At 37.1% G+C, this 25,970-nt stretch overlaps 1 protein-coding gene across 1 annotated transcript in view; it reads left to right on the forward strand.

Annotated features, from left to right (window-relative positions):
• The window catches only part of TNIP3 (TNFAIP3 interacting protein 3), a 136,602-nt gene that overhangs the window by 13,905 nt on the left and 96,727 nt on the right, over window positions 1–25,970 (forward strand). The window contains exon 2 of the mRNA XM_070463853.1: window positions 24,186–24,271. Coding sequence (XP_070319954.1) covers window positions 24,186–24,271 — 86 coding nt within the window. The remainder of the gene's footprint in view (window positions 1–24,185; window positions 24,272–25,970) is intronic.

Genomic DNA, 25,970 nt, shown 5'->3' on the forward strand with positions numbered 1-25,970 from the left:
GAACAAGAAACAGTAGGTCTATGTCCGGTGGACAGTCAGGAGTCAAGCAATAAGATCAATGCAAAATATTCATCAGTGAAAGCAATAATGCACATTCCTCCTCAAAGATATGAGTAGCAATTTGTAGTTACACCCATTTGACATAGTGAAACTCGCTGGAGATGGTATTCTTTGTATTGTCATATAGAGCATATGACTACTCTGAAAATACAGCCTTTTTAATGGTTCATTGCTTCAGTTCCTCTGCTCTCTCAAATTACTTGATGCAACAGCTTTCAAGTCACAGCACTGTTACCTTCAAGATTTTGCAAGCACTGAGTATCAACTATAGTAACAACAATTACTGTAGAATTTAAGGAGTGTGTGCCCAAGCTAAAATCTGAGCTGAGAAAGTAGAATGCTTCATGAGATTTTATTGCAGAAATCTATCCTAACAACATAATATTTACTATCTTCAAGATGATTAAAATAGGAACAAAATAGCACACTTCTTCCCCAGACAGGCTATATAGATGATTACTAACAATATACAGATATTCCTGAACAACATATTTTAGCTCTACCCTCTAAGTATAACTAAACTTGACTACAAATCCAAATTCTCAGAATAACAGTCGAAGAGCATCTTTCAAACAGCTATGCAACAATCCTACCTAAAGAAAAGTGTCCATGTGCTAACACTAGAATCTACCCTACCTAAAATGACCTTCCCCTGGAAGTTGTTTTAATAAACTTTCCAGACTCTGACTCAATGCAATTTAGTGCTTCTGTTCAACTAGCCACATGCATGATCTTGAGTCATCCTTTCATTGGTCAAGATTACTAAAAAATGGCAAATGAATGAAATCATACTGAGAGAATTTCTCCAAGTCAGCGATAGACTGTGATTCTCATTTCATATATGCTTTCTGTGCATGCATGCTCAGTCATGTCCAGCTCTTTGGGACCCCATGAACTTTGTAATCCACCAGGCTCCTCTACCCATGGGATTTCTGAGGCAAGAATCCTGCAGTGGTTTGCCATTTCCTTCTCCAGGAGGTCTTCCTGACCAAGGGATGGAACCAGTGTCTCTTTCATCTCCTGCCTTGACAGACAGACTCTTTGCCACTGTGCCACCTGGGAATGCACATATATGTTATATATAATTGTTAGAAAATATATATACATATATAACACATAAATATAATTTCTAAAAAGTACATATATATGATTTCTAATAATTAAACAATTATTTCATTGATGCTTCCAAATATTTTCAACTCTATTTAACTGCTTCATTTATGTTTACCTTTATTCTTCACCAGTTTTAGCCAACTTAGTTTTGCCATGTACTTATAACCATCAAATAAAGAGTCAGAAAAAGAATTCAGTCCAGGATAAGACCTTTAATCTCCAGCACTTCTGTTCCATGACTATGATGAGGTGGACCCAAAGAAAGGACCTGGGAATTGGATGATTTCACTTGAGGCTTTGACCTTTTCCACCTTCCACTGCTCATGCCCAGCAAGCTTAAAGCCTCACCTCAGTCTCCCCCTGGGGCTTTCCTAACAGTGGGCAGGAACATTCGTTTAGCTCTGCACAACTTTCCACTCACAGATACAGACCCATTTTAGGAAGGAAAGAACCAAGTAAGAAAGTTGAGCATCTCATCTCAATGAGGTTTGGATTACAATAGTTTTTCTTACTCCTGACCTTCATGGCTGATTCCAAACTGTGATAACAGACTCTGACCCAGTTCCCTATCTGAATACTTTGGCTTGTTTATCCCTTGGTTCTTGTTCCTGAACTTCTCCAGTAACTTAATATCCTGCTTCATTGTGTTGACTGAGTTTTTTCCTGTACTAATTGGCAAGTCAGACCTCCCAGGCTACCCCCACACCCCCAGCTCACCTGTACAGCACTCCAGTAGTACCAGTACTATATGGTAGTATTAATACTGTCTAGCAATGCTAGCAGCTAAAGGTGAATCTACACTGAGACATTTCCATTAAAGTTCTGGCAATTACTATAACCACTGCTTTCTAATTTGTTTGGGAGATACTTACCCATTTGAAGACATTATGCATTTTTAATGCTTTTTTTTTTTTTGCATTTTTATTTAAAAGTGAAGTTGTTCAGTCGTGTTCGACTCTTTGTGACCCCATGGATTGTAGCCTACCAGGCTTCTCTGTCCATGGAATTTTCCAGGCAAGAATACTGGAGTGGGTTGCCATTTCCTTCTCCAGGGCATCTTCCTGACCCAGGGATAGAACCTGGGTCTCTGGCGTTTCAGGCAGACACTTTACCATCTGAGCCACCTTAAAAAGCTATCTTCTATTTGCAAATTCTGTTTGCTCATAGCCTCACCTCACCCTTTTTTCCCCAATCAAGTTCTTAGTCTGGGTATGCTCTTGAGGGATGAGCGTGGCCATATGTCCAGCAGAGAGTCTAACCAGCCCCCATGTGAAGGTGTGGATGAGATTCCCACTCCCAGGCTCCTTCCACACCTCATCTCCAAATGTGGAGATGTGGTGGTTTTTTGGAAAGATTTTAAAGAGGTTCTCTGTAAGAAAAGCCGTCAGAGTGAGGAAGGAGCCCAGCTTTTCCAGGAAGCCTGGGCCACAGCTGTCTCTGGGAGCAGGCAAGGACGGGAGGCAGGCTGCTGGGCCCTGGGGCGCCTCTGAGCAGGCCGGGCAGGTCCGCAGTCACCCCCCACCCCCCACTCATGAAGGGTGATTTTTTGAGACAGGAAGTGAGGAGCGTGCGTGGGCAGGGCCTTCGACAGAATTTTGAGGAGTGGTTTCAGAATGAGGCAAGAGGGGCTCCAGCTCGGCTTGAGGGATTAGAGAGCGAAGGATAGGGGAAGGTTTGTGCTATTTTGTTTATTTTTCTCAGAAGTGGGGCTGTGAGTTGTGAGTTGGATACCCTTTCATGTTTCTCAAAAGACAAAAGTAAAACCAGAATTAAATTTTAATGTTAGTGTTCATTCTTTAGTACCTCATAGGCCAGTCTATCACTTAGTTTTTGCTGTGAAGCAAGTTACTCTAAAACTTAGTGATGGAATAAAATGGCTAATTGTTTAACTCACATCTCTGTGCATTGTCCTGGGCTCAGACAGGCAATTTTTGTGTCAGTGGGACTCATGTATGTTGGTGGTCAGCAGCCAGTCGGGGAAGGCAGTCAGGCTTCGGGGGGCTGCTGGTCTTAATGAGGCAGGAGATGGGGCATCTAGGATACATGTCCCTCCTGTTGTTGGGAGAAACTGGAAAGTCGCCTTTCTTCTCCCAACAGTAGGGTAGAGTCTATTTCTCTGCACCCTGCATCTGGACTGTGTAGCTTGCTTTGCTGATTTAACAGGTACGAAGCAAGTTGTATCATTTCTAAGCCTGTTTGCTCTCCTTTTTGTAGAACTTTGATTACAAGTCACACAAGTCACAGGGGGACTTAGTTCCCACCGGGCTCCTCTGCCCTTGGGATTCTCCGGGCAAGAATGCTGGAGTGGGTTGCCATTTTCTCCTCCAGGGATCTTCCCAACCCAGGGATTGAACCCACGTCTCCTGCATCTCCTGCATTGGCAGGCAAATTCTTTACCACTGAGTCACCTGGGAAGCCAATGAAATACTAATGAGATGATATTGAAATCAGAATTGCAATAAGCAGATAAATGCACAGTTCAAAATTGGCTCCATCAGATAGAGAATAAAATTTACGTGATATTGTGTTGCTTCAATAACTTAAGGAAAACTCAATATTTCTCTTATGAAATTGTCGAGCTGTCATCACTTTTCACCCAACATCCATGAAGCTCTGTTTCCTGAGAAGTGACATACACCTATGTGGGTATGCTTCTTGATTTGATGATTGCAGACCTGTTGCTCTGTTTCACTAATCAATCCCAGATTCTTTATGGAGGTGGCTATTACCATGTGACTTGTAATCAAGCAAGCTTTGAATTATGGGCATAAGGTATTTCACCATAAACCGGAGAAATTCAGAGAGTATGTATCTCTAAGAGCCTAAGGAGAAGACTGAGTCTTGTTAGACTTTATCAGTGACACAGGACAGTATGGACATCTCAGAGGATGAGAAACACCGAGAGCTGAGAGATTGCTACAGTGGCTCATGATCTGAGACATGAACACCGTGTAGAATGACCTCAGCTCCCAAGAACAAGTGATTCAGAGTGACTAGGATTCTCATGGCTTCAACTTCCCATTCCAGTTGGAGGGGATTCAAGATAGAAAAAACAGGACAGTGGCCTAAGATGGTTGAGGTACACATCAAAGGAAAGATTTCAGAGAGCCCAGGCTCTTGCATCTTCCCATACACGTGTGTGTGCTTAGTCGTTCAGGCTCCGCTGCCCATGGGATTTCCCAGGTAAGAATACTGGGGTGGGGGGGGGGGTTGTCATTTTCTTCTCCAGGGGATCTTTTTGAACCAGGGATTGAACCAGGTTTTCCTGCATCTAGGGTGGATTCTTTACCACTGAGCCATCAGGGAAGCCAATAGGGGACTAGTTACTGAAAAGAATAAATCAGATACCGTGTTGTTTCTCAGACTTTCAGTTCAGTTCAGTTGCTCAGTCATGTCTGACTCTTTGTGATCCCATGGACTGCAGCACACCAGGCCTCCCTGTCCATCACCAACTCCCAGAACTTGCTCAAACTCAGGTTCAACGAGTCGATGACAACATCCAACCATCTCATCCTCTGTCGTCAACTTCTCCTCCTGCCTTCAGTCTTTCCCAGCATCAGAGTCTTTTTCAGTGAGTCAGTTCTTCATATCAGGTGGCCAAATTATTGGAGTTTCTGCTTCAGCATCAATCCTTCCAATGAATATTCAGGATTTATTTCCTTTAAGATGGACTGGTTGTATCTCCTTGCTGTCCAAGGGACTCTCAAGAGTCTTCTCCAACACCACAGTTCTAAAGTATCAATTCTTTGAGGCTCAGCTTTTTTTATAGTCCAACTCTCACATCCATACATGACTACTGGAAAAACCATAGCTTTGATGAGACAGACCTTTGTTGGCAAAGTAATGTCTCTGCTTTTTAATATGCTGTCTATTTTTCATCCAAGGAGCAAGCGTCTTTTAATTTTATGGATGAATCACCATCTGCAGTGATTTTTGGAGCCCAAAAAATAAAGTCTCTCACTGTTCCCATTGTTTCCCCATCTGTTTACCATGAAGTGATGGGACTGGATACCATGATCTTCATTTTCTGAATGTTGAGTTTTAAGCCAACTTTTTCACTCTTGTCTTTCACTTTCATCATCTCAGATTTTACCATTCATTAATAAGATTCCCTCTCACCCCTACCTGGATATCTTGTTAAAATGCAGATTTTCATTTAGTAAGTTTGGAATGGAGCCTGAGATTTTGCCTTTCTTACAAGATTTTTGATGGTCCAAAGACCTCATGTTAAATGTTTGGAAAGTATGTGGTATGTAACTGATGATCTGAAATTACTACTAGTCATTATCCCAATTATCCTCATCGAACTCCTAACTGTAAACTGCTTCCACTTATATTTAATTATCATGCAACACAACAAAGATAAGTTATCAAATTACCCAAGATAATTTTTCTTATATAACTTGGCTTAATCTCAGTAATGTTCTCTGTCTCTATTGTTTATTTTCATATTACACGGCTCATTATGCACAATTTTAAAAACCAGAGAAAATGACCATGAAAATATCTTTAACTTATAATTTTGTTAATTATCTATGTCCATTTTAGTATATAAAGAAGAAAATATAATTTATTGAACTGCAGAAAGTTCAATTCCTACTTTACCCAATCAAAAAATATTATTGTCAATAGTAATACTGGTTGATTTCATTCAATAACAAAATATTATGCTCAATAATGACACCAACTGTTACATGTACCAAGAAGAAAAAAATTGGAGGAACATGGCCTAAATTATCTAAAAATGCAGTTATATTTGGAAATCACAGCCTTGTATCAGAAGTTACCTCTCCATTTTTTTCTTTCTTTAATGTAGTTTTATACTCTTAAACTTTGCATGTCATATGTTTGACATTTGTAATTTAAAAACTAAAGGAAAAATTATTATTTTGGGCCCTTGTTTACTCTTGACTTTCTCAAATTAGCGTCTTTGTAAAACAGAGAAAATATCCTTCTAAGTGAAGTGCTTCCCTTTACTGTTAAACATTTTTATAGAACAATGAAGGACATGTTAAGTTTTTCCCAAGGCCTAGTTACTACTTGGCAGTAGGTTATGCATTCCAGTATATAGCTTTTTAATTGTGCTGGGAGTTCAACTCTTCTGTCTTTGATACTTTGGTTTAAGAGCTGAAAGAGTTAATATAATTCCATGAGTAGAATCAACTCAGAGCAGACACATTGCACAACAATAGGAGGGTTAAATTTTTGCAATTTTTTTCCTCGACCATACAAGAGAATTTAAAAAGCATAAAACCAATCAAAATGGAAATGTATTGTTTACTATTTAGTGTGATATCAAATTATGGTATCTTTGACCTGAACGGAATTTTCAGGCATCATCTGGTTCAATCTCATTTTTAGGTAAAGGAACTGAAATCTCCAGGGGTTAAATGAGTGCAATTTGTAGTGAGGTTGTTAGGATGAATGCCACAGAATAATACATTGACTTAAATTAAACTTACGTCTATAAACAGATCTTAACATTTCGTTCTTTTGTGTACAAAATTATTTCCAATACAAGATTCAAAATTATTTTGTGAGTTTCAAAGTACTGAAGGTAAAGTCTTACATTTGTTATATAACCTTCTGAGTCCTATGGGATAAAACACTTATGGTCCCTCCCAAACTTTAGCAAAGTAAATGACTTTTCCTTGAAATATCCGTTTTAGGAACTGTTTCTACAACTTTAAAGTTCCTGTCTATTCCCAAGTGTGTGAACCCCATGACGCTACAGATTTGGAGTTAAGATCTGAAGATCACATGAAAACAATTGGCTTTAAATGAGGGTCATAGAAGATGGAAATCAGAGCTTATGATCAGAAATTATTTTTCTGTTTTAGATTTTCAATTAAAAACAAGAAACTGCTATAAGAAAAATGTCTCTTCAACAGGATGTGTAGGCCTTCCAATACCCAAACTCAACTTTTGCACAGATGGAGAATGTATATTCACTGTTGGTCTTATAAAATCTGGTCCAAAATGCCTGACTTCTAAGTGAATGCTCTGTGGGTGGTAATTCCTGTTAAGATAGGAATGATCAAAGCAAGTTTAATGTTGAAAACAGGTATGATTCCTGAATTTGGATGAGAAATTTTATTCATCAGTATCAAAACCAGAAGGGATACAGTTTCGCTGAGGGTGAAAATCTAAGGGGTTGAGTGTCAATGAGTTCCCTTGAGATGTCTCTGCACTGTCAACACCTGGGGTTGCTCTTTAAAGATCATCACATCTTTAGGCCTGGCATAGAGCAATAAGGAGACTTAGGTTCCAAACAGCTGCATTTCTGATTTATCTAGATCCATGATTCATATCCATTCTTTTTTTTCTCTTTAGAAATGAAATTTATGTCTCTTCTCCCACCCAATTCTTTGCCTGATATATCTTCTTTTTGGCAGAATATTTTTTTTCAAGTTGAATCTCATCCTTATGAAGAAGTAGATCTGTGATATTTTAATGATTTACATTATTTGCTGTTCAACCCTTTGTTATCTATACTGGAGTTTTTTGGTTTTTTTTAACAGCATGCAAACACACACATGCACATGGTAATGAGGAAGAACTTAGTGAAAATGTATAGAACTACTCAGTTTCTTAAAATGATAGTTTTATTGAGGAAAAAAAAGAACGTACAAAAACCAAATTTTACCACTATACCATGAGTATAACTGTTCCTAGAGCTTTATGGACAAGTATTCAATTTTACCAAGTGATGACAAAAATTGTTTGTTTTCTGTGTAAGTTTCTACCCAGGTGAAATTTTATCAAATGAAGTCAGCTCAAATCCTGGTTGTTATGGGAATTAGGAAAAAATGCCATCTTGTATGAAGTAGAAAGCTGTAGGGAGAGAACAAATTAGCAAAGATGGCATGTTCAGGCTCTCTCCCCACCCCCGCCCACGTCTTATGAATAATTGTGTAACGGCTGAGATCGCTTATAGCACTATGGTTAGGAGTTGCCTTGGGTGATATTGATACATGAGCTCCACCCATAAAATGGCGGGAATTACTGCTGCCTCACGGCAGCGTCCCCTCGATCAGCCATGAGAGGAAAGAACATGGCGTGTTTGCTGTTGGCGGCTGCGGCGTCAGCCGGGAGGGAATACTGCTGTGTCTGCAGCGCCAGTCAGGAGAGAGGCTGTGCTGTGTTAGGTTGTGCTGGGGCTCTTGCCAAGTGCGAATAAACGAGTCTGCAGGTCCTACAGCTCCTCTAGTCTCCTTCCAGCCTCTTAGCTCACGCCTTGCCTACCCTGGGTTCAGTGAACAGTGCGAAGAGTGTAAACAGTGAGACAGCTGGCATCAGGAAAAGAATGAACAGAGATACAAAAGCCCAAATTAATACTACTGTTTATTCTTCATAAACTACGCTAGGAGACAGTAGAGCAGAAGTCACGATATTACTCTTCTGGTTTGACAGCCATCCAGCCGAGGCTCCGGGCACAACCGTCCCCATCCTGTAAGTAAGATCGCAGGTGACGTCCTGAAGTCGTAATGGAAACACACTTTCTGGTTTGCATCTCTAAGGGAAACGATGACCAACGTTTGGCAAGAGGCCATGGCCTCCCTCTTGAAGGGCTCTGGAGGACTATCAAAAGCCTCCAACCTGCGGAAAGCTCTCACCCAACAGACAGAATCTAGTCTGAACAACTCCCAAGGACACTCTATTTTAATGGGACAAACATTGCTGGGTTGGTTTTACCACATTTCTTAAAAACCTTATGACAATGAATTCAGCCTTCAGAAGTGAGTTTCTTAACGGTGGTACCGTCATGAATTGTCTCCATTCAATCGCCAATCTTACGATTAAGAATCTGGAAAATTAAGAAGTTCAGAGGAAGAGGAACCTGAGTAGGCGGTAGAGAGGGAAAGAAGGCTGGAACCACGCCAGAGAGCAAGCATGTGGAAACACTTTGTCTTCCCGAGGACGCCTGTGGACGGCTGCACAGGAGGCGCCGCTGAGGTCCATGGGAGCCTGATTACTGAGTGACACATGCAGCTCGTCTTTAAAGACAGATTGGCCTTGCCCTTTCTCAGACCTAAAGCTGGGAGACTTCCTTTCCTTAGCCTCTTTAAAACACTTCATATTACTTCTGAATATTGAATGTGACTTTTCTTTTCCCAAACTCAATTCTCAATGACCTTGTCTTTCTTAACCAAGTCTCATTATCTCTATTTCTCCCCTTTTCCCTCAGACACTTGTGCCCGCAAACCATGTGAAATTAATTTTGGATCAATCACTTTTGGTACTAGTCTAGCTCATTTCCTTATTTTTCCCCGAAGGTAAATCTCTAAACAAAATGCTCTTTTGTGAACAGTAAAAATCATTTGGTGGGCAGATCGCCAGCTTTTGCTTGCAGTTGTTGTTAATTGGCTTAGATGTGTACCAGAAGAAATACAGTGCTTTATGAACCAGTGATACCTTTACTTCAGGACAGGATTCTAGGGAGCATCCAGCTTCCCTTTTAGCGTCAGAGTGGTGGGAGGTCAAGGTAAGAAGATCTGTGCTTCTGTTTTAGAGATTCTCCCTTCTCCAACATTTTCATGAAGTAAATGACTTCTTCCATTGACTAGCATCACCACCACCATTGTCTATCTCATAGTTTTGTGTGTTTTTTTCAATTTAAAAAAAAATTTATTTAGTTTTGGCACTCAGGCTCAGTTGTAGCTTATGTGCTTAGTTGCCCTGAGGCATGTGGAATCTTCCTACACTAGAGATCAAATCCATGTTCCCTGCATTGGCAGGAAGATTCTTAAACACTAGACCACCAGGGAAATCCTCTAGACCATAGATTTAATTGGAAATAATCTTGCTTAATCTTCAATAAATTCTGAAAGAAACTGCTATGTTCTCTCCAGATACTTTAATTTATAGGATCATCCCAAAGTTTGTCCTGAAACTCATTCCGAGAACACTTCAAAGTTTTAATAGCAGCAATTGTGTGTGCATTTGTATAGCACTCTGTAGTTTTAAATTTCAGAAAACGAAAATATCAGTTAGATCTAAAACTTCCAGTCTATAAGAATAACTTGACTTTCCACCTTATTGCTGTCGGCTGATAAATGTCTCCTTACTGTTTTGGTATTACACTAATTTGGCATGCTCTTGTGAAATACTAAGTAATTATTTTTCTCACATGGAAAGAAACTGACTGGGTAAATGTAATTTTGGGTTAATTCAAAAGACCTCTTAGAAGACATGTTATAAAGAATTTAGGAGATCTTAAAATAACAATGTTGGTATTTTCATAACAAATATGTTTACTTTAGTAACTCAGATTAAAGACAGATTGCCTACTTCTTAGTTTCTGTTTAGATTTTTTTAAGTTGATGGTATATGCAATCTACATTGCATTATAGATTTTTTTCTTCTGAAATTTTTTGAAAATACAGGGGAAAAAAGCAAAAAAAAATACAATGAACACTCATGATTTTGCCACTCAAAATCGATATTTTTACCTTGTCATAAAATAAAAGTCAAAGTCCTCTTTGGAATTCATTGACTTTCTAAACTGTGTTTGTAGAAGTGGGATCTTCTCATGATGTCAGTCTATTTTTCTGAAGTATAATACCTGTTGTGATAAAAGCTGAAATATACCAACAGTCAAACTCTGATATAATCTGACTTCTCAAGTGTGTTGCCTACATGCTATTGGCTATTACTTACTCTCACCATGACTACCAGATAAATTAATACATCAACATAATCAAATGATATAAATAACCACAAATGATGCCTGTTGGGTATTTTATCCACAATGATTTCATTTCTGAACTCATACAAATTTTCTATTACTTTGGAGAAGTTAGCCACTGCTAATAATAATATAAACTATTTTCTTGTTTGATGAGAAAAAATATACATAATTCCTATCCTGTAATGCCAGTGAAGCAACATAGAGGCCATAAATACAATTTCCCCTCTAAGAAAACACTCAGCAACTCTTTTTTTTTTTTTTAAGGGAGTGGGATTATTTCTAAATTACTTTAAAGAATGAGTATTTAAATGTTAACCTGGGTGCTAGCTGTCTCAGGGAAAGAAATAGGAAGATGAAACAGAGGAACATTCCTAGAAATGAGTATGTGACCTATGTGGTCCTTACAGTAAATTGTACTAATTCTACATTGATGTTTATGTGTTGTGGCCCTATTAAGCTGATATAACTTTTCCATTAAGTGGGCAGGTGGATTTCCTGTAGTACCCCCAGTGCCTGAAGAGGTATATTGTTTTCTTGTGTTTCCATTACAACATAGCGACTCAGAGGGAATCCTCTGTGGTATTTTCACATAGGTTGTGAGTCTTTTATCTGTAGGTTGTGTTTGTATCTGAGAGGTGAATATTAATAGCCTCTTGGCAGCAGAGTGACTTTCTTAAAACAGGGGTTTCCCTGTGTATGGGTGGATTAACCTTTCAAAATATATGTTTCTACTTAAACCACTTGGTTACTGTTTGATTCAAAGGCTGTCATAAAGACACCCTCTCCACATCTCTGTTAGACCTTGTAGTACACTCACCTAGACCTGAGAGGAACTTTCAGTATAGAACAAGGTAAGTAACGTAGCCTCCTGCCTTTACTTTCATTTCGCTTACTTATCCAAGTTTGCTGTAACTTAATTTCTTTTTAAAATGCCCAGAGCTTTCATGTTAAAATGGTATGTATGATTGATTTTTGAGTTTGGTAATATTAGCAGTTAAGATCTGGTTTCATGTATTCCAGTGGGAAATGAGATAGAATTTATAAAATGTAACATTGTGTGATGTTCTCCTTTAAAATTTTTACAGCTTTCACCCATTAGTCTTTCCGTGCATGTCAGATAAGAGAAGCTTCTGAAATGACACATTTAACTAAGTGATGGTATCCTATTTACTATTTCTAACAAATCTTTAAATAATAACTAAATTTAGGCACTCATGGTTAGTTTTACGACGTTTGTCCTCTTAGGTGATATTGCAGGGTTCAGCAATCTTGAGTATGCTGTAATCAGTGCAAGAATCCAGGCAGTGTGTGTCACTGTGGTGTATAGCCTTCATTATACGTTTCATGTATGATTCATGTAGCATCATGTTGATGGAAAGCATAAAAAGTTCTAAATATAAAGTTATTGGGTTGATTTATTTAGTCAAATTTTCCAAAGGGGATTGGAAAACAGACTTTCATAGGTATAATTTTAATGTCAGCAATCAGATTGACATCCCAGGCACATTCATTCTAAAAGCTAACAGTGAACAAATGTACTCAAGATGACTACGACAGAGTGATGATTTTTTCACTGATCTAGCAGTGTCTGGTTTAGTCACAAAATTTTTTACTGTGAAATACTACAGGACTTCATTCTTGGGAATCTCAGGCAATGCCCTGTTGCAAAAACTTGGAAAGACCTTTTTTAAATGGCAAAGCATCCAAGGACTTGCTCTCACAGCCGAAGGCCTGCACAGAATCTTAACATTATGAGTGACAAGCAAGTATTTGTAAAATGAATCAGTGTTAACACAGGCTATTTTCAGAAATATTCTCCTCAAATTTTGGAATCTACTTTTTTAAAATAAGAATTGTAATACATTTTTAAAATCCAGAAAATGAAGAGAAACAAATCCTCTCATTTTCTCCTTTCTTTTTCACTTTCTTTACATCTCTCTCTGACTCTTCCCATCTTTTGATCTCTCTCTCCTCTCTGCCGGTTTCCCTCACTCTTCACTAAGTTTACATTGTAATTCGTACATCATTGGCTTCCCGTATAATTTGTCTGTTGAAATTTTTAGCCACTGAATAATTTCCCAATTTTAATGAGACAAATGAGGCATGAATAGGAAAGAAATAGTATTTCTTAAACATAGGAAATTTAGTATTAAACTCAGTTCCTCCTGCTAAAGGAACCCAAAACACAGATGTCAGAGGGACCTGAGGATCATTGAAGAGACAGGCACCATCCTAGATGCCTTATCAGCAAGGTCCTGACTCCTTGACCACCTTCTTCCACTGGGGTTAAGCGTCTTTACCTACATAGTGAGGGGGTAGGGGGAGGAGGGGATGAAGATGCTTACTAAGTTCTTCGTCAACTGAATACTTCCTGCCAAGGATAAAGCCTGAGGCCTTATTTTAACTGTTAGCTTTTAAAAATTGCTTTTTAATGTTTTACTTTTAAGTGCTTTAGCTATCAATTTGTAAACATTGCCTCCTCATTAAGATTAGATAATGAAGAAATCTCAGAGGAAAACCTGTTAGTCACAGTTGTTCTGCCATCTGTTTGGAGTTGTGACAGTTTAGATATTTCAAATATTGTTTTCATGAAGGAAGAAGGATTTAAAATAAAAGAAAACATATTTTACACACATATGTCCTCAAGTCTTTAAGCAAGAAGAGAGAATTTCAAAAATGTCTTTCTACTGAAATTGCCCAGAGAATGAGTAAAAACTCAATTTTATTTGAAAACACTGCCAACATGAAGCATTCCCAGGTTTTAAAATGAAAACAACATATGAGTGAAAATTATTCTAGTGACTGCAAAGCACAGTTCCAACAAATGGATCCCTTGATTGATCTAAGAATGTAAAAAACCTTGGGGGACAGATAAAGAGTCACAGTGGGGCAGTTAGTCCACAGTTAGTAGATTATTATGGTATGTAACCAAAGTTAATTGTTCTATGCTTTTGCTAATCTGACACAGTAAATTCTGCAAGAAAAAAGATATTAAGTGGAGTAATTCATAAAATACATTTGAAAGTAAATTACTTTTTTCACAGTTTTAAAATATATCTTAAATTACAAAGATGGTGAAATGTTTCCTTTTAATGTGAATAAATATTGATAAATAGTTATGTCCAGATGACAGATTATATGCTTACAAGATATATCAGTAGATTCTCAGTAGTTTGCCATATTCGCTGTTTTTTCCTTCAGTTTTAAGAAATACATTATCACTTTTTAGCCAACTCTTTACTAGGAGAAAAAGGTTCAAAAGTATTCTGGGAAGAAAGCTTACTTTTTTTTAACTACAAAAGGCAAACAACTGTAGTTATTAAAACATGCAAAAAACTGTTCAGTCTAAACTATTGGAAAATGTGCTCCCCTTTTGAATTTTTCTTGTAGAGAGGAACATAAAATATTGGAAGAATATAAAAAAAATAAAATATGATTTATAATTGAAAAATGTGAGTAGGAAGATTCTTAATCTCAAAATGTTTCATGTAGACAAATTTAATCCTACTTAAATGTGTGTTAAAAATAACATAGATTTCTAATTAGGGATTATTCTGTTGCATATTTAAAAACAAGAAAGAATATAAAAAAATATAACCATTAACATTAGATAAGGCTATAACAGAGACTGTATAATTAGTCTGAAAGGATCTTGAATTTCATAGTGAAAATGAAAGGATAGATTCTCTATTTGAAATCCTGTGTCCAGGGGTCAGGTTTCATCTAAGCTTCTTATTAAATCAGAAAGTATTTATTAAAATCTCAATACTGAGCTTAGTGATTATTAATTTTTATTATACATGTATTTTTGTTAAACAGTAATTTATTTTCATTTGAGTCATATTGAGATAGCCTAGTTCTTTATATATACATTTGTTAATCTGGTGATAATTACCTGGACTTTAAAATTCCAAGGTAATTTATATGTAGTCATGGATATTTAGATTTATCACAATTCCTTGATGTTAATAATAATGATAATAATAACATATTATTATTCTTTTTAAAGTATAGTCACTGATATGGCTTCTATTGCTAAAAATTTGGTGCATATTGCCATAAAGCAATACATCTTTAATCTCCCACTTTCAAGATTGTCAACAAAAAAATCAGCCTTCATAAATAGTATTGTACATAAAACATTCATGTCCCATTAGAATCACTTTCTCTGCCAGTTTTCTAGTGAGTTTTGAATGTTAAAGCATATTTAAATTCTAGAATACTTATTTAGAACTTACTATTCACCAGACAAGTTAGGGCATATCTTGTAGTGGAGGCAAACTGGCAATGCTTTCAAGAGTAACCTCTTGCCTAACCTTTATGTTTTTCCACTTGAAGATAGGAAGTATTACTGTTACTTCACAGATGAGGATACTGGGGCTCAGAGAGTTTAATTTGCCAAGAGTCACAAAGTTTGTTGAGTGTTAGAGATAGACTGGAGCTCACATCTTTTGACACTTACTTAATCCAATATTTTATGTAATAGGCTCAGATGGTAAAGAATATACGTGTTAAGAAAGGTGAATTTATAAATTAGGGGACCTCAATGAAGTTCAACAGAAATCCAAAGTTTGAGAATAATTCCTCAGACAGAACTGGATAAAGACCCAGAGTAAGCACATGTTTGTCTTGCTGTAGAATGAATGGTCATTCTATGAACAACACATTCTTCTCTGTGGGGTATGAATTGGCCATTGGTCACATTTCAGTAAGCCTTTAAGAATTATGTGTCACAAGTGATATGCAATACATGGCATTCTAGGATGACCAACTTCACAGCACCTAAGTGTTGGAAAAGCTTTTAGCCATTATGCTATCCAATCTCTTCAAATTTGAGGGACCAACTTATGCAGGGATGAGCGAGTTTAGTGACAGCCTTGGTGACAGAATCTTAGTCTCTTGACTTCTGATTCAAGAACTTTTCCAATTTCAGTCCGCAAATGTTAGTTTTTCATATAGAAGTAGTGTGGGTACCCTGAAGTGCTTGAACAATAGAGAATCTGTGGTTGTGAAGAATTTTGCTTTACTGCCATAAAACAAAAAAGGCTTCTTAGAAGGAAATAGATGATAAAAGTCCCCTGATTTGGCACCTTTCTCAGAAATATGAAGTGGAAAAAAAAAACAACGCAGCCCTTCTTTTAAGTTGCTTTTTTTTTTTTTGGTTTAGCCAAACAATGGGTACCCCAAAATCTCTTTCTTATTTTTAATTTCCCTCGTCATTACTGTAAATGAGAGTAATGTGTAATTTTCCTCTCTTCCAATTTCTTCCACATCTACCATCAAAGGGCCTTAAATACTTGTTTAGATACGGGAATCTTTCTTACCAGAGAAAACAAATGAATGAAAACCTAGAACAAATGCTTATTTTTTTGAATGGCATTATTGTATTCTTTAAAAGCCTTAAGCATATGTCTTACTTAGCATAGAAATTTTGTGAAATATTTCAGTGAAATCTTAGCTGTTTGCTTATAAATTTAGGTTGGTTTTTTAAACACCTGATATGCTTTATAGTCCCTTTTCCAGGCTAAGGGAATTCCTTTTCCGTTTTCAATATAAAATTGTTTTAATAGGGAGCTCTGGGGATAAAACTTCTTGAACAGAAAAAGTTTTCAAGAGTGAGTTAGACTAAACTAAGGTTGTACTCTTGCCTGGAGAACCTCTTGGACAGAGGAGCCTGGTGGGCTACAGTCCATGGAATTGAAGAGTCAGACATGACTGAGTGACTCACACACACACAGAAGATATTATTAGGAAATCTTATTCAAGATTTTGTACTAAAAATGTTACAGTTCCATGTACAATTAATTGCTGGCGTAATTAATATTCTTCAATTCATTCAGTAGTGTGGTATATTTAACATATTATAGACATTGTACCAGACACTGGGAATTCAGGGTATGCAAAACAGATGAAAAAATACAGAATTTACAGCCTAGTGGAGAAGAATGGCCTTAAATAGGTACTCGCTCACACACCAAAACAGTGAAATTGAAATTATGATAAATGCTCTAAAGGAGAGATGCATACAGCTGTAAGAATCATGTTAAAGGAGTTTGTGCAGTAGAAGTCAGGAAAGATTTACTTGGAGGGGAAGGGTTATCTAAAAGGAAGCGACAGCAGCCTCAAAGTTTACAGCAGAAGGGAGAATGGCACTATCAAGGAACTGACAAAAAGTCTAGTGGGTGATCAGAAAACTGGTTGGAAGGTGCTTCTGGGTCAATAGGGGAGAGGGGAGCATTTTCAGATATCATAATGACTGGGTGCCAGTGATGTCAAGCATCTTGCAAAACCGGGAGATTTGCCCCACAAGAAAGAACCATCTCTTCCTACATCCACTAGTGACCAGTTTGAGACAAACAGAGCCTTCTAGTGACGATAGGGACTTTGATCACTGTAGTGGAAAGCCATGAAGGTGGTTTATTTTAGGGGTGGAGAGAAGGGAGATGACAAGCTCAAATATGTGTTTTGGAAAGATCACTAAGTCTACAACTGAGAGAGCAGACTGAAAGGAGCCAAAACTGGGATGAAGCAAACTAGTTAGGATGCAACTTTAGTGGTGCAGGTGAAATATTATCAGTGGTTTGCAAACATTGGTAAGAAGCTATAAAATACTTGAAATAATTTCTTACCAGCCAATGTAATAGAATAGTAAGCATAAAGAGAAGTTTATTTGGCCCCTTTTTCCCCAGTTTGTTGTTGAGTTTTGTACAAGTCACTTAATTCTCTTTTAAAGAGAACCAAACACAGAAGCCTGGCTTCCCAGGTGCCGCCGTGGTAAAGAGTCTACCTGTCAATACAGGGTTCAGTCCTGAGCTGGGGAGATGCCCTGGAGAAGGAGATGGCAACCCACTCTAGGATTCTTGCCTGGGAGATCCCAAGGATGGAGGAGACTGGCGGGCTACCAACCCTGGGGTCACAGAGATGAACACGACTGGGAGGTTGAGCGCACACACAGAGAGCAGCACCTATGTCTCCTTCCCACTGAGGCTGACCCAGCAGTGATTCTGGTCGCCGTCCCCAGTGCTGGCAGCACGTATTTGGCAGTGATCATCACAGAATTTTAGAATTCAAGGGACATTAGAGGTAATCCAGTTGGGCCCTGATTCTGCAGAAGAAGGCTGAAATCTAGACAAAATAGTTAAAATGCTTAAAATTTTGCATCTAGTTAACTTAGGAATTGGGGACAGAAAAAAATAATAAAAGTTCCTTCAAATTCTGCTTTCTAATCTAGTGTTTTTCTTATGTTTCTTTCTTACTAATAATTGCAAGGATCTCAAAAAGTATGCATGATTGTCTGCATATTGGGAACAAATAAACTGATGCTTTGAAAATTATAAATGGCTATGAAAAATAGACCTAATAGTTGCTGAAATTCAACAGAAATATTTTTTAAGAGCATTTTTTGTTTGTTTGTTCACTTTGCTTTTGTGTGGGTGGGGTTTTTTTTAATGAATTTTAAAGCCTTTAGGCAGGACATTCATTTTCTTGTTCTCCACAGGCCCTTCCGCCACCTAACATCACCAATTTATCTTAGCTTCCTGACCCTGAAGGGATTTTCCCAATCCTGACTGAAGCCATTTGCTCTTTTTCCGGATTCTGCTTAGCCAGCTTGGCATGGACTCACCACGCTGTCTATTCTCTCTAAAATGTAGACTGGCACTCAAGGCATACTGCATGCTCAAAGCTAAGGACATTCACTTATTTCTGCCTCTAAAAGTTGAGTGGCACATTTACCAAGAGTGGTCTTATTTGTTCCCCCAAGCAATGTGTGACCAGTTCTTTTTTGTAATTACATAATTTAAATAAAATTTGTATAAATTGGTGATTCATGAGTACAAAAAAAGATAAAAGAATTGTTCAGAGCAAACTAATTTGAGTACCTTGGAAACATCCAATGAAGGTAACTTGCCAAATTTAAATTAAATGTGGGTGAGGCAAATTTAAAAGATTGGAAAAAGATCATAAAGATCTAAAAGCACTCTATTTTCAGATAGCATTGAAATGGCTTACAAGTCTAGTTCCCTTGTAAAGAAACTAAAACTAGGATTCACGGAGGGTTTGTTGTGGGCCTGAATGTCCATGTGGAATACCATCAGTAGACCCCTTCTGAGAAAAGAAGGCTTGGCAACTCATGCACACTTGTGTATCTTAAGTGACAATAAATGAATATGGTATTAATGTATTATTCTTCATGAGTCTCAGTTTTAACCAAATTTTTGATCTACTGAGTACCTGTAAGTCTCTTAGGTGATGATAAGAAAGCATTTATGTATATTAGACTAAAATATAGCATTTCTTTTAAAATCAATATAACTGATTTAATATATGTAAGTATGAGTGTACATATGTATATGTATGTTTTTCAGCATACTGTCAAAATATTATTTATCAGATATAGATATAAGGATAATAATTTTCATGATGGTTTAGCACTTGCCTAGGACATTTCATCCTAAATGTATTGAACCTAGTTAACATTTAATTTTGAATTTAATTAAGGTGGCCTCTGGAATGAAACAGATTTTCTGGTTAAGTATTATGAGTTCTAAATTTATACCCCAGAGGGCAGAGTGTTTTATGTTGATAAAAATCACTTGTCAGCTTCAGATTCTGTTTTAAGTAAAACTTTCATGCCTTTAATTGCACATTTATTTTGACACATTTCAATGCTATAGCATAGTCTCGATCAACAAAACAAACTTAAGAATTCTTTGGCAATTTTTTAATGTGATATTTTCAAGGTCTGTAAAACCCATTTCTGCATAGTTGACTATGACTAGCAATGCTCACACCCTAGTCCTTGAACCTGACTTTAAAAAAGCCAAGTGTATTAAAAGCTGTCACCACAAATGGCAAAACATTCATAAAACTTGGTTTACTTCCAAAAGTAAGTTTATCCTCTAAAGTTGGGTTATTTTGGAACTGTGAATTCTATAAACTTCTGCTAAAACAATCAAACAGTTTATGATCTTCACTGAGGTACTGAAATCCATCCAAGAACCCAAGACATCTTTTGGTTTACTTAAACAGAAAGCAACAGCTGTTTCTTGAGCAGTAAGAAACTCCTTGAAAAGAGGAAAAACCGGTAGAGGAAGAGAAGAGGAAGAAGAAATTAACCAGATGATGTAAACAAATGTTTTTTCGTTTTAGCCGAGGGGATGCTGTCAGCCAGTTAGGCTCTAACTTCCGTGGTCTTTAATTGTAAATCTTTTGATTTCCAGAAATTACACGTGCCTTATACTAATTTTCCCCCTGGAAAACAAAAGTATAAAACAACTTTAAGTAAAAATTTAAGTTCTTTTATGTTCAAATTTCTTGGTAAAAATAAATACAAATAATCCACCAAAAACATCTCAGCAACTGCTGTTGGCCATAGTAAAACCTATTATCCTCAAACTTTTACTTGTCAATATGTTATTTTTTTTTATTTTCACATCTCTGTCACATTTTCACATTTCACACATTTTTTTTATACAATTAGGTATCCTTCTTCATTCTACCATTAAAACATTTGATCCTCACTGTGATATAAGTACCAGGTAGGATCCTGGGGATATGAAAATAAGAAACACCTAGATTTGGGCCTCTAAAATTTAGCATCCTATTTTCTAAACAGGATGATGAATTCTTTGAAAGCAAACACCTATTTACTTGGAATCTTAGAAAAGAGAATCTTAGAGTCAAAATGAACCTTAGAAGATATCATCTATACCAATCCCCATACCCAAAGTCTCCCAATATGAGATCCTTCCACCCACCATGAGTCCAGGTGGTGAAATGATCACAAATTATTTGCCTCTTTCCTCCTAAGACTCCGTTACAATGACACCCATAAACAAGTATAGTGTGCTAGCTACACACCAGGCACTACTGTATAAATATTACATGTATCAACATATTTTAGCCTCATTACAGCCCTAATGAGGCAGATACTATTATTATCCCCACCTCACCTAAGAGGAAACAGAGACATACAAAAGTGGTAACATCTCGGTCAACTAGTCATCAGAGGGGAAAGGATTGCACTTGGGCAGTCTAGTTTCTGAGTGTGTTCTTCACTATGCTATACTCTGTTCCTGTAGATGCAAAAAAAAAAAGTTTGTAAAATTTTAAAAGTTAAAAAAGTTTACAAACTATTATTTTTCACCCTATATATTTAAACCACTGATATTACTTAGTTTTACTGTCTTCACCTTATTTACCTAACTTTAAAAGGCCAAAATAATTTAGGCCTTTTTCAAAAATTCCCAAAAGAATGTGCCATGGATTCTAGAAGTAATTTCAGAAGAGCAGTCTTAGTATTTAATGCATAGTAGCTTTGTTGGCAGGGAGCTGTCATATTATGGTTACACTTCTCGTCAAGAATGATAGCGTACAAAGGTTCTGTGTCTCATGGACCACATACGTCAACATATCTGGGAGAAACCCTGGCTTCTCAGATGTCCCTGCAGGGTAGAGACAAATGTCACAGGTATGAAAGAAAGGAAAGATCTGTTCGTTTCTACCTGAAAGTTAACAGAAATAAGAGTGTAGCAAGCAGACATCATAATCAGCAACATAAACTTGACTGGCTTATATTTTAAGTACTTCAGGACAAGTTATCTGAGAAATTCACCTTGAATGGGCCAAGACCAAGGTTAAGAGGTATCCTATCTTTTCTTTATCTTTTCACTATTTGATAGGTACAATTCTCTTTAGTGAAAGCTCACCATGCTCTATGTCTGATTTAGTTAACCCAGTTAAGATCTGCCTCAAATGTTGAACATGTTTAGCAAAGCAAAAAATTTGAGTTACACATTTTACAAGAATGAATGAACCTCAGTTGAGCTGCAGTAGGATGAGGTGTGCTGCTCTAGAAGTAGGTGTGTCTCCTAGTTCTATGTAACTAATGCCTTGTTCCTGCCTGTTCTCATGTCTCCGCATTAGCCAGTTCAAATCCAGGAAGTCCATGCCCTCCCTTCCAGGCTGATTTTGTGAAAAATTAAAGGAGCAAGAACGTCAGTAGAATTCCTCATCTTATGGTGTAACGCCACCGTAACTTGTAATTAGTGAAGTGCAGAGAGGCACACTCATGTTTGTGAGACTTCTCAAGTGGCTCATTTTCTCTACAACTGAAAAAAAGGGAGACACTGATACTGAGAAAGACCCTGTGTCTTCAGGGTTGACTTGGTTAATTTGTTTCCACTTGAAAGAGAATCTGTTTAATTGCTGAGTGTCTTTCTCTGATTGTCTGTTTTTGTTCCAATAGAAAAATACCCTCCATGGGAGAAATGGATAAATTATTGGAAATTATTATTATTCCCATAATATTGACTTTTCTGATTATCACTCTTTGATATTTTGACTTCCTGGGTAGAAGCATAAGAAGTGTAAAATTCCAGCCTATGATAAGGCTCTTTAGAAGAAAATACCGTGTTCAGTAAATCACACATTTGAGACTATCTGTTTCATCTGTTTCTAGTGCCTTGGAGGTATTATCTGTGAGTTTTAAACTATAACATTTTAAGTCTGGAAATTGCCTCTCTACAGACTATTTTGGGGTTTTATTTTTTTACTACCAGAGTTCAAATAATACAATGTCCTTGCCTAAGAAATGTTTTTTTAATGAGGTTTCATATATATATATCTTTTTAAATATTTTAACATTAACACTAGATCTCACCTATCTCAAACTTAAATAACATGTGGCTTATACCTGTGTAATGTTCAGTTGTGGGACAACAATAGAAATTCGTGGACTAGGGGTTGAATGGCTTAACATCTAATGCTAGGTCAGTCATTAATTAGCCAAATTATTTGTCCTTGTTGAGCTACTGTTTTCTCTGTAAAAAATGATGGTGTTATAATTCTTGGTATTCTCCAATGTCTCAAATTCTATGATTCTCTAATACTTGGACTCCATGTGCCATTTCATGTCTCCTGGGAAATTAACATTTTTTAAAAAGTAATTTTAGAAATAATGAAACCATCGAGGATATTTTTTAAACCTTAGTTCAATTGTAATTTATTAATGAATTAACTTTTAAAAACCTCCTCTTCCAGAAATTACAGTGCACCTTTTTTTTTTTCTAACTTAGCTTTTATTTATTTATTTTTTCTTTTTTGCCAGTCATGCTTTGTCAGGCAGCGTATCACTTGCATGCCTTTTCAAGCGTTTGCAGAATTGTATGGCATTTCCAGAATGCCACATGAAGAAACAGGGCAATTTCACAATTTTATATAGATAAAAGATAGCTGTACTAGTTGGTGGCCTGATTCCTACAGCAGTCCTGAAAGGCATTTGCTTTCATCTAGTAACTGGCTACCATGGTGGTAATGGATGACTTTTAAACAGCTGTCACAAGCTGAAAACAAAACAAAATTCAAAGCCACCCTCCCACACTATGTAAAGACAGCTTGCCAATACCTAAAACAAATCCTTCTTGGAGCATTTTAACAAACAAACTTTTTTTTTGGTTGTTGTTACACTTAAATAGAAACTCATAAAACTCAAACAAAGGGGCTTCATGTTTCCCACAGACCTGAACTGCCTAACTTTTCTAATGCGATCACAGCAATTAGTGGTTTCCAGATGCATTTCAAATGTGTTAAGTGCCTGCAGGAATTGGCTTTTAAAACATACACAAGTCTTCCAATGCTTCAGTCTCAAGAATCTACTTTAATCCCCACAAGGGACTATGATGTCTGTATAATGTTTGACCAGTTTGGTGCTTAAGTTACAATTAATATTAAATAAGAAAAAAAAAGTGGAAAATGGAAAAAACTTTGTGTCTTACATACATCTCTAAATTTCCTACTTCTTCTTTAACGATCACATTACTAATTCTTTGTACCCTGGAAATCATGGAAATAACCACTAACTCCCATGGGAGAAAAAGTTGGAATGAATGTGGTTCTGAGAAGAAAGCTCTTGGTGTCACTGGGTCATTAGGCAATCCTGGAAAACTCATTGGTAGACTGGCTAATTGAACTACAAACATGTCAGTCTGACAACATTAACAGTTTATGACTTGTGCATTGGAATGTTCAGCTTTCTTCACTTGGTCCTGGACAATTTCTCCCTGTCATGAGATTCCTCCTTAACTGGGAGACTGGGTCCTTATGTTTACACCCAGTATTTTACCTCTGATGGAAACTAGACAGAAGGCAAGTTCAGTCCGTCTTCTCCTAACTGGCAGTGCTGAAAACAAGACATGAGAATAAAAACATGGCTTTTGAGAAATATGCGTTTAATAGGTGGTGTCTCCTCCATCGACGGATATATTTATCTTCCCTTGAGATATGGGCAAGTCTCAAGTCTTTCATTTTTTTTTTCTTTTAGATTCCATGTGGACCACTCTTAAATAAAAACGAGAAACACGAAGAGAAACTGGTCATGTTCACCAATCAGTCAGAAGATTCTGAAAGGTAATTGCAGATACTTTATTTAAAGAATGTACGCCTCTAATAGAAGTATTCTAGTTGGAGCACTTCAGCTTTCAGACAAAAGGTTTGAGTCTACTAAGAGTAGATGAGAACTCATCTGGTGTTAGTCACTCAGTCATGTCCAACTCTTTGCGACCCCCATGAACTTTAGACTGCCAGGCTCCTCTGTCCACGGGATATCCCAGGCAAGAACACTGGGGTGGGTTGCCATTCCCTTCTCCAGGGGATCTTCCCAACCCAGGGATTGAACTGGGGTCTCCTGCATTGCAGGCTGATTCTTTATCATCTGAGCCACCACGGAAGCCCTGGAACTTATCTGGATACAGATATCCAGATACAGGTATCAACTCTTTAGTTGATAAGAAAGCTGACATTGTGGATAACATCATGGAGCATTTGAACACATTTGATATTTTTTAACATGTTTGGTAAATTTCCCTTGACAAGTTTGGATCTTAAGATAACTTCTTTTGAAGAGCACACATTTTCTCCTAGGAAGCAACCTATTTCGTTAATAAGATGAAGAGTAGCTATATCTTCTATCCTGAGTTATTAAATCCTTAACTCAAGTATAGGGTGAGAAATTTACTCATCCCCTTACCAAAAAACTCCTTCTTCAGTCACTTGCTATATTCTATGATCATTTCTGGCTTTTCTCAAGCTTCATTCTATTCATTGACTCATATAGTTATTTCTTTGACTTCTTATTTGGCACAAGATGTTGTGCCAGCTGCTTCTAGATGGTGAATTGGATCCAGTCCTTTTCCTCTAGCTGTCTGCAATTTAGAAGTAAAATACCACACATACACACACACCCCTAAGTATAATGTATGTTGAATGTTTTGTCTCATAAAAGAGGCACAGATAATCTGCCCTGAGATATGACAGGAAGGTAAGAATCCTATTAATGAGCATTAAGATATAGGTGAAGGATTTATTTGACCTAATTTCTGGCCAAAAAAAAAAAAAAAAATAGGGGGATAGATGGAAAAAGAGAAAAATGAAAGACTATTCCAGGCTGAAGGCAGAAAGTATACAAAAAAGTTGTGTAGGTAAATTAAGGACTTGTATTGGACCAGTGAGCACTTCAGTTTGACTTCCACATCCAGTATGGAATACAAACTACATCTTGAGCGAGAGACTAAATAGCTGAGGGTTAATTATACAGGCCAATATTTCTCTGTCTATGAAGACAACTTCTTTCAAGTGAAGGGTAATTTAAAGAAATAATTACCCTCAGGTTCTCAACTCAGGGGTACTCAAACTTGGATTCTTATAACCTGTGGATCTGGAGACATAGTCTCAGGATTCTTAGATTATGAAATTTTTTCATTAGAAGAAGCTCATGCGTACTTCCACTGTGAAAACACAACTGTGCACAAGGGAAGCCATTAAGATTTCTGAACAAGGGTTCACAATCAGCTAATCTGGTCACAGTGTCTGAAATTGACAGAGGGGACAACCAGAAGTTTGAATATATGCAGAAATGCTGATTTCTCCATTCCTCTCTACCAATTGTATTCAGTATCAATAACAAGCATTTTAGCCTTTAATTATATAACAAACATTTTACTATGTGCTACTCTTTATTATTCTATAATTTGTGCTGTATGTATAAGTCTTGTCCTCTTAATAAGATATATCTACCTCAAGAAAAAGAAATTGGCATACAACAATATAA

This window comes from Odocoileus virginianus, unplaced genomic scaffold (assembly GCF_023699985.2).
Source record: "Odocoileus virginianus isolate 20LAN1187 ecotype Illinois unplaced genomic scaffold, Ovbor_1.2 Unplaced_Contig_7, whole genome shotgun sequence".
In the NCBI taxonomy this organism is placed as follows: domain Eukaryota; kingdom Metazoa; phylum Chordata; class Mammalia; order Artiodactyla; family Cervidae; genus Odocoileus; species Odocoileus virginianus.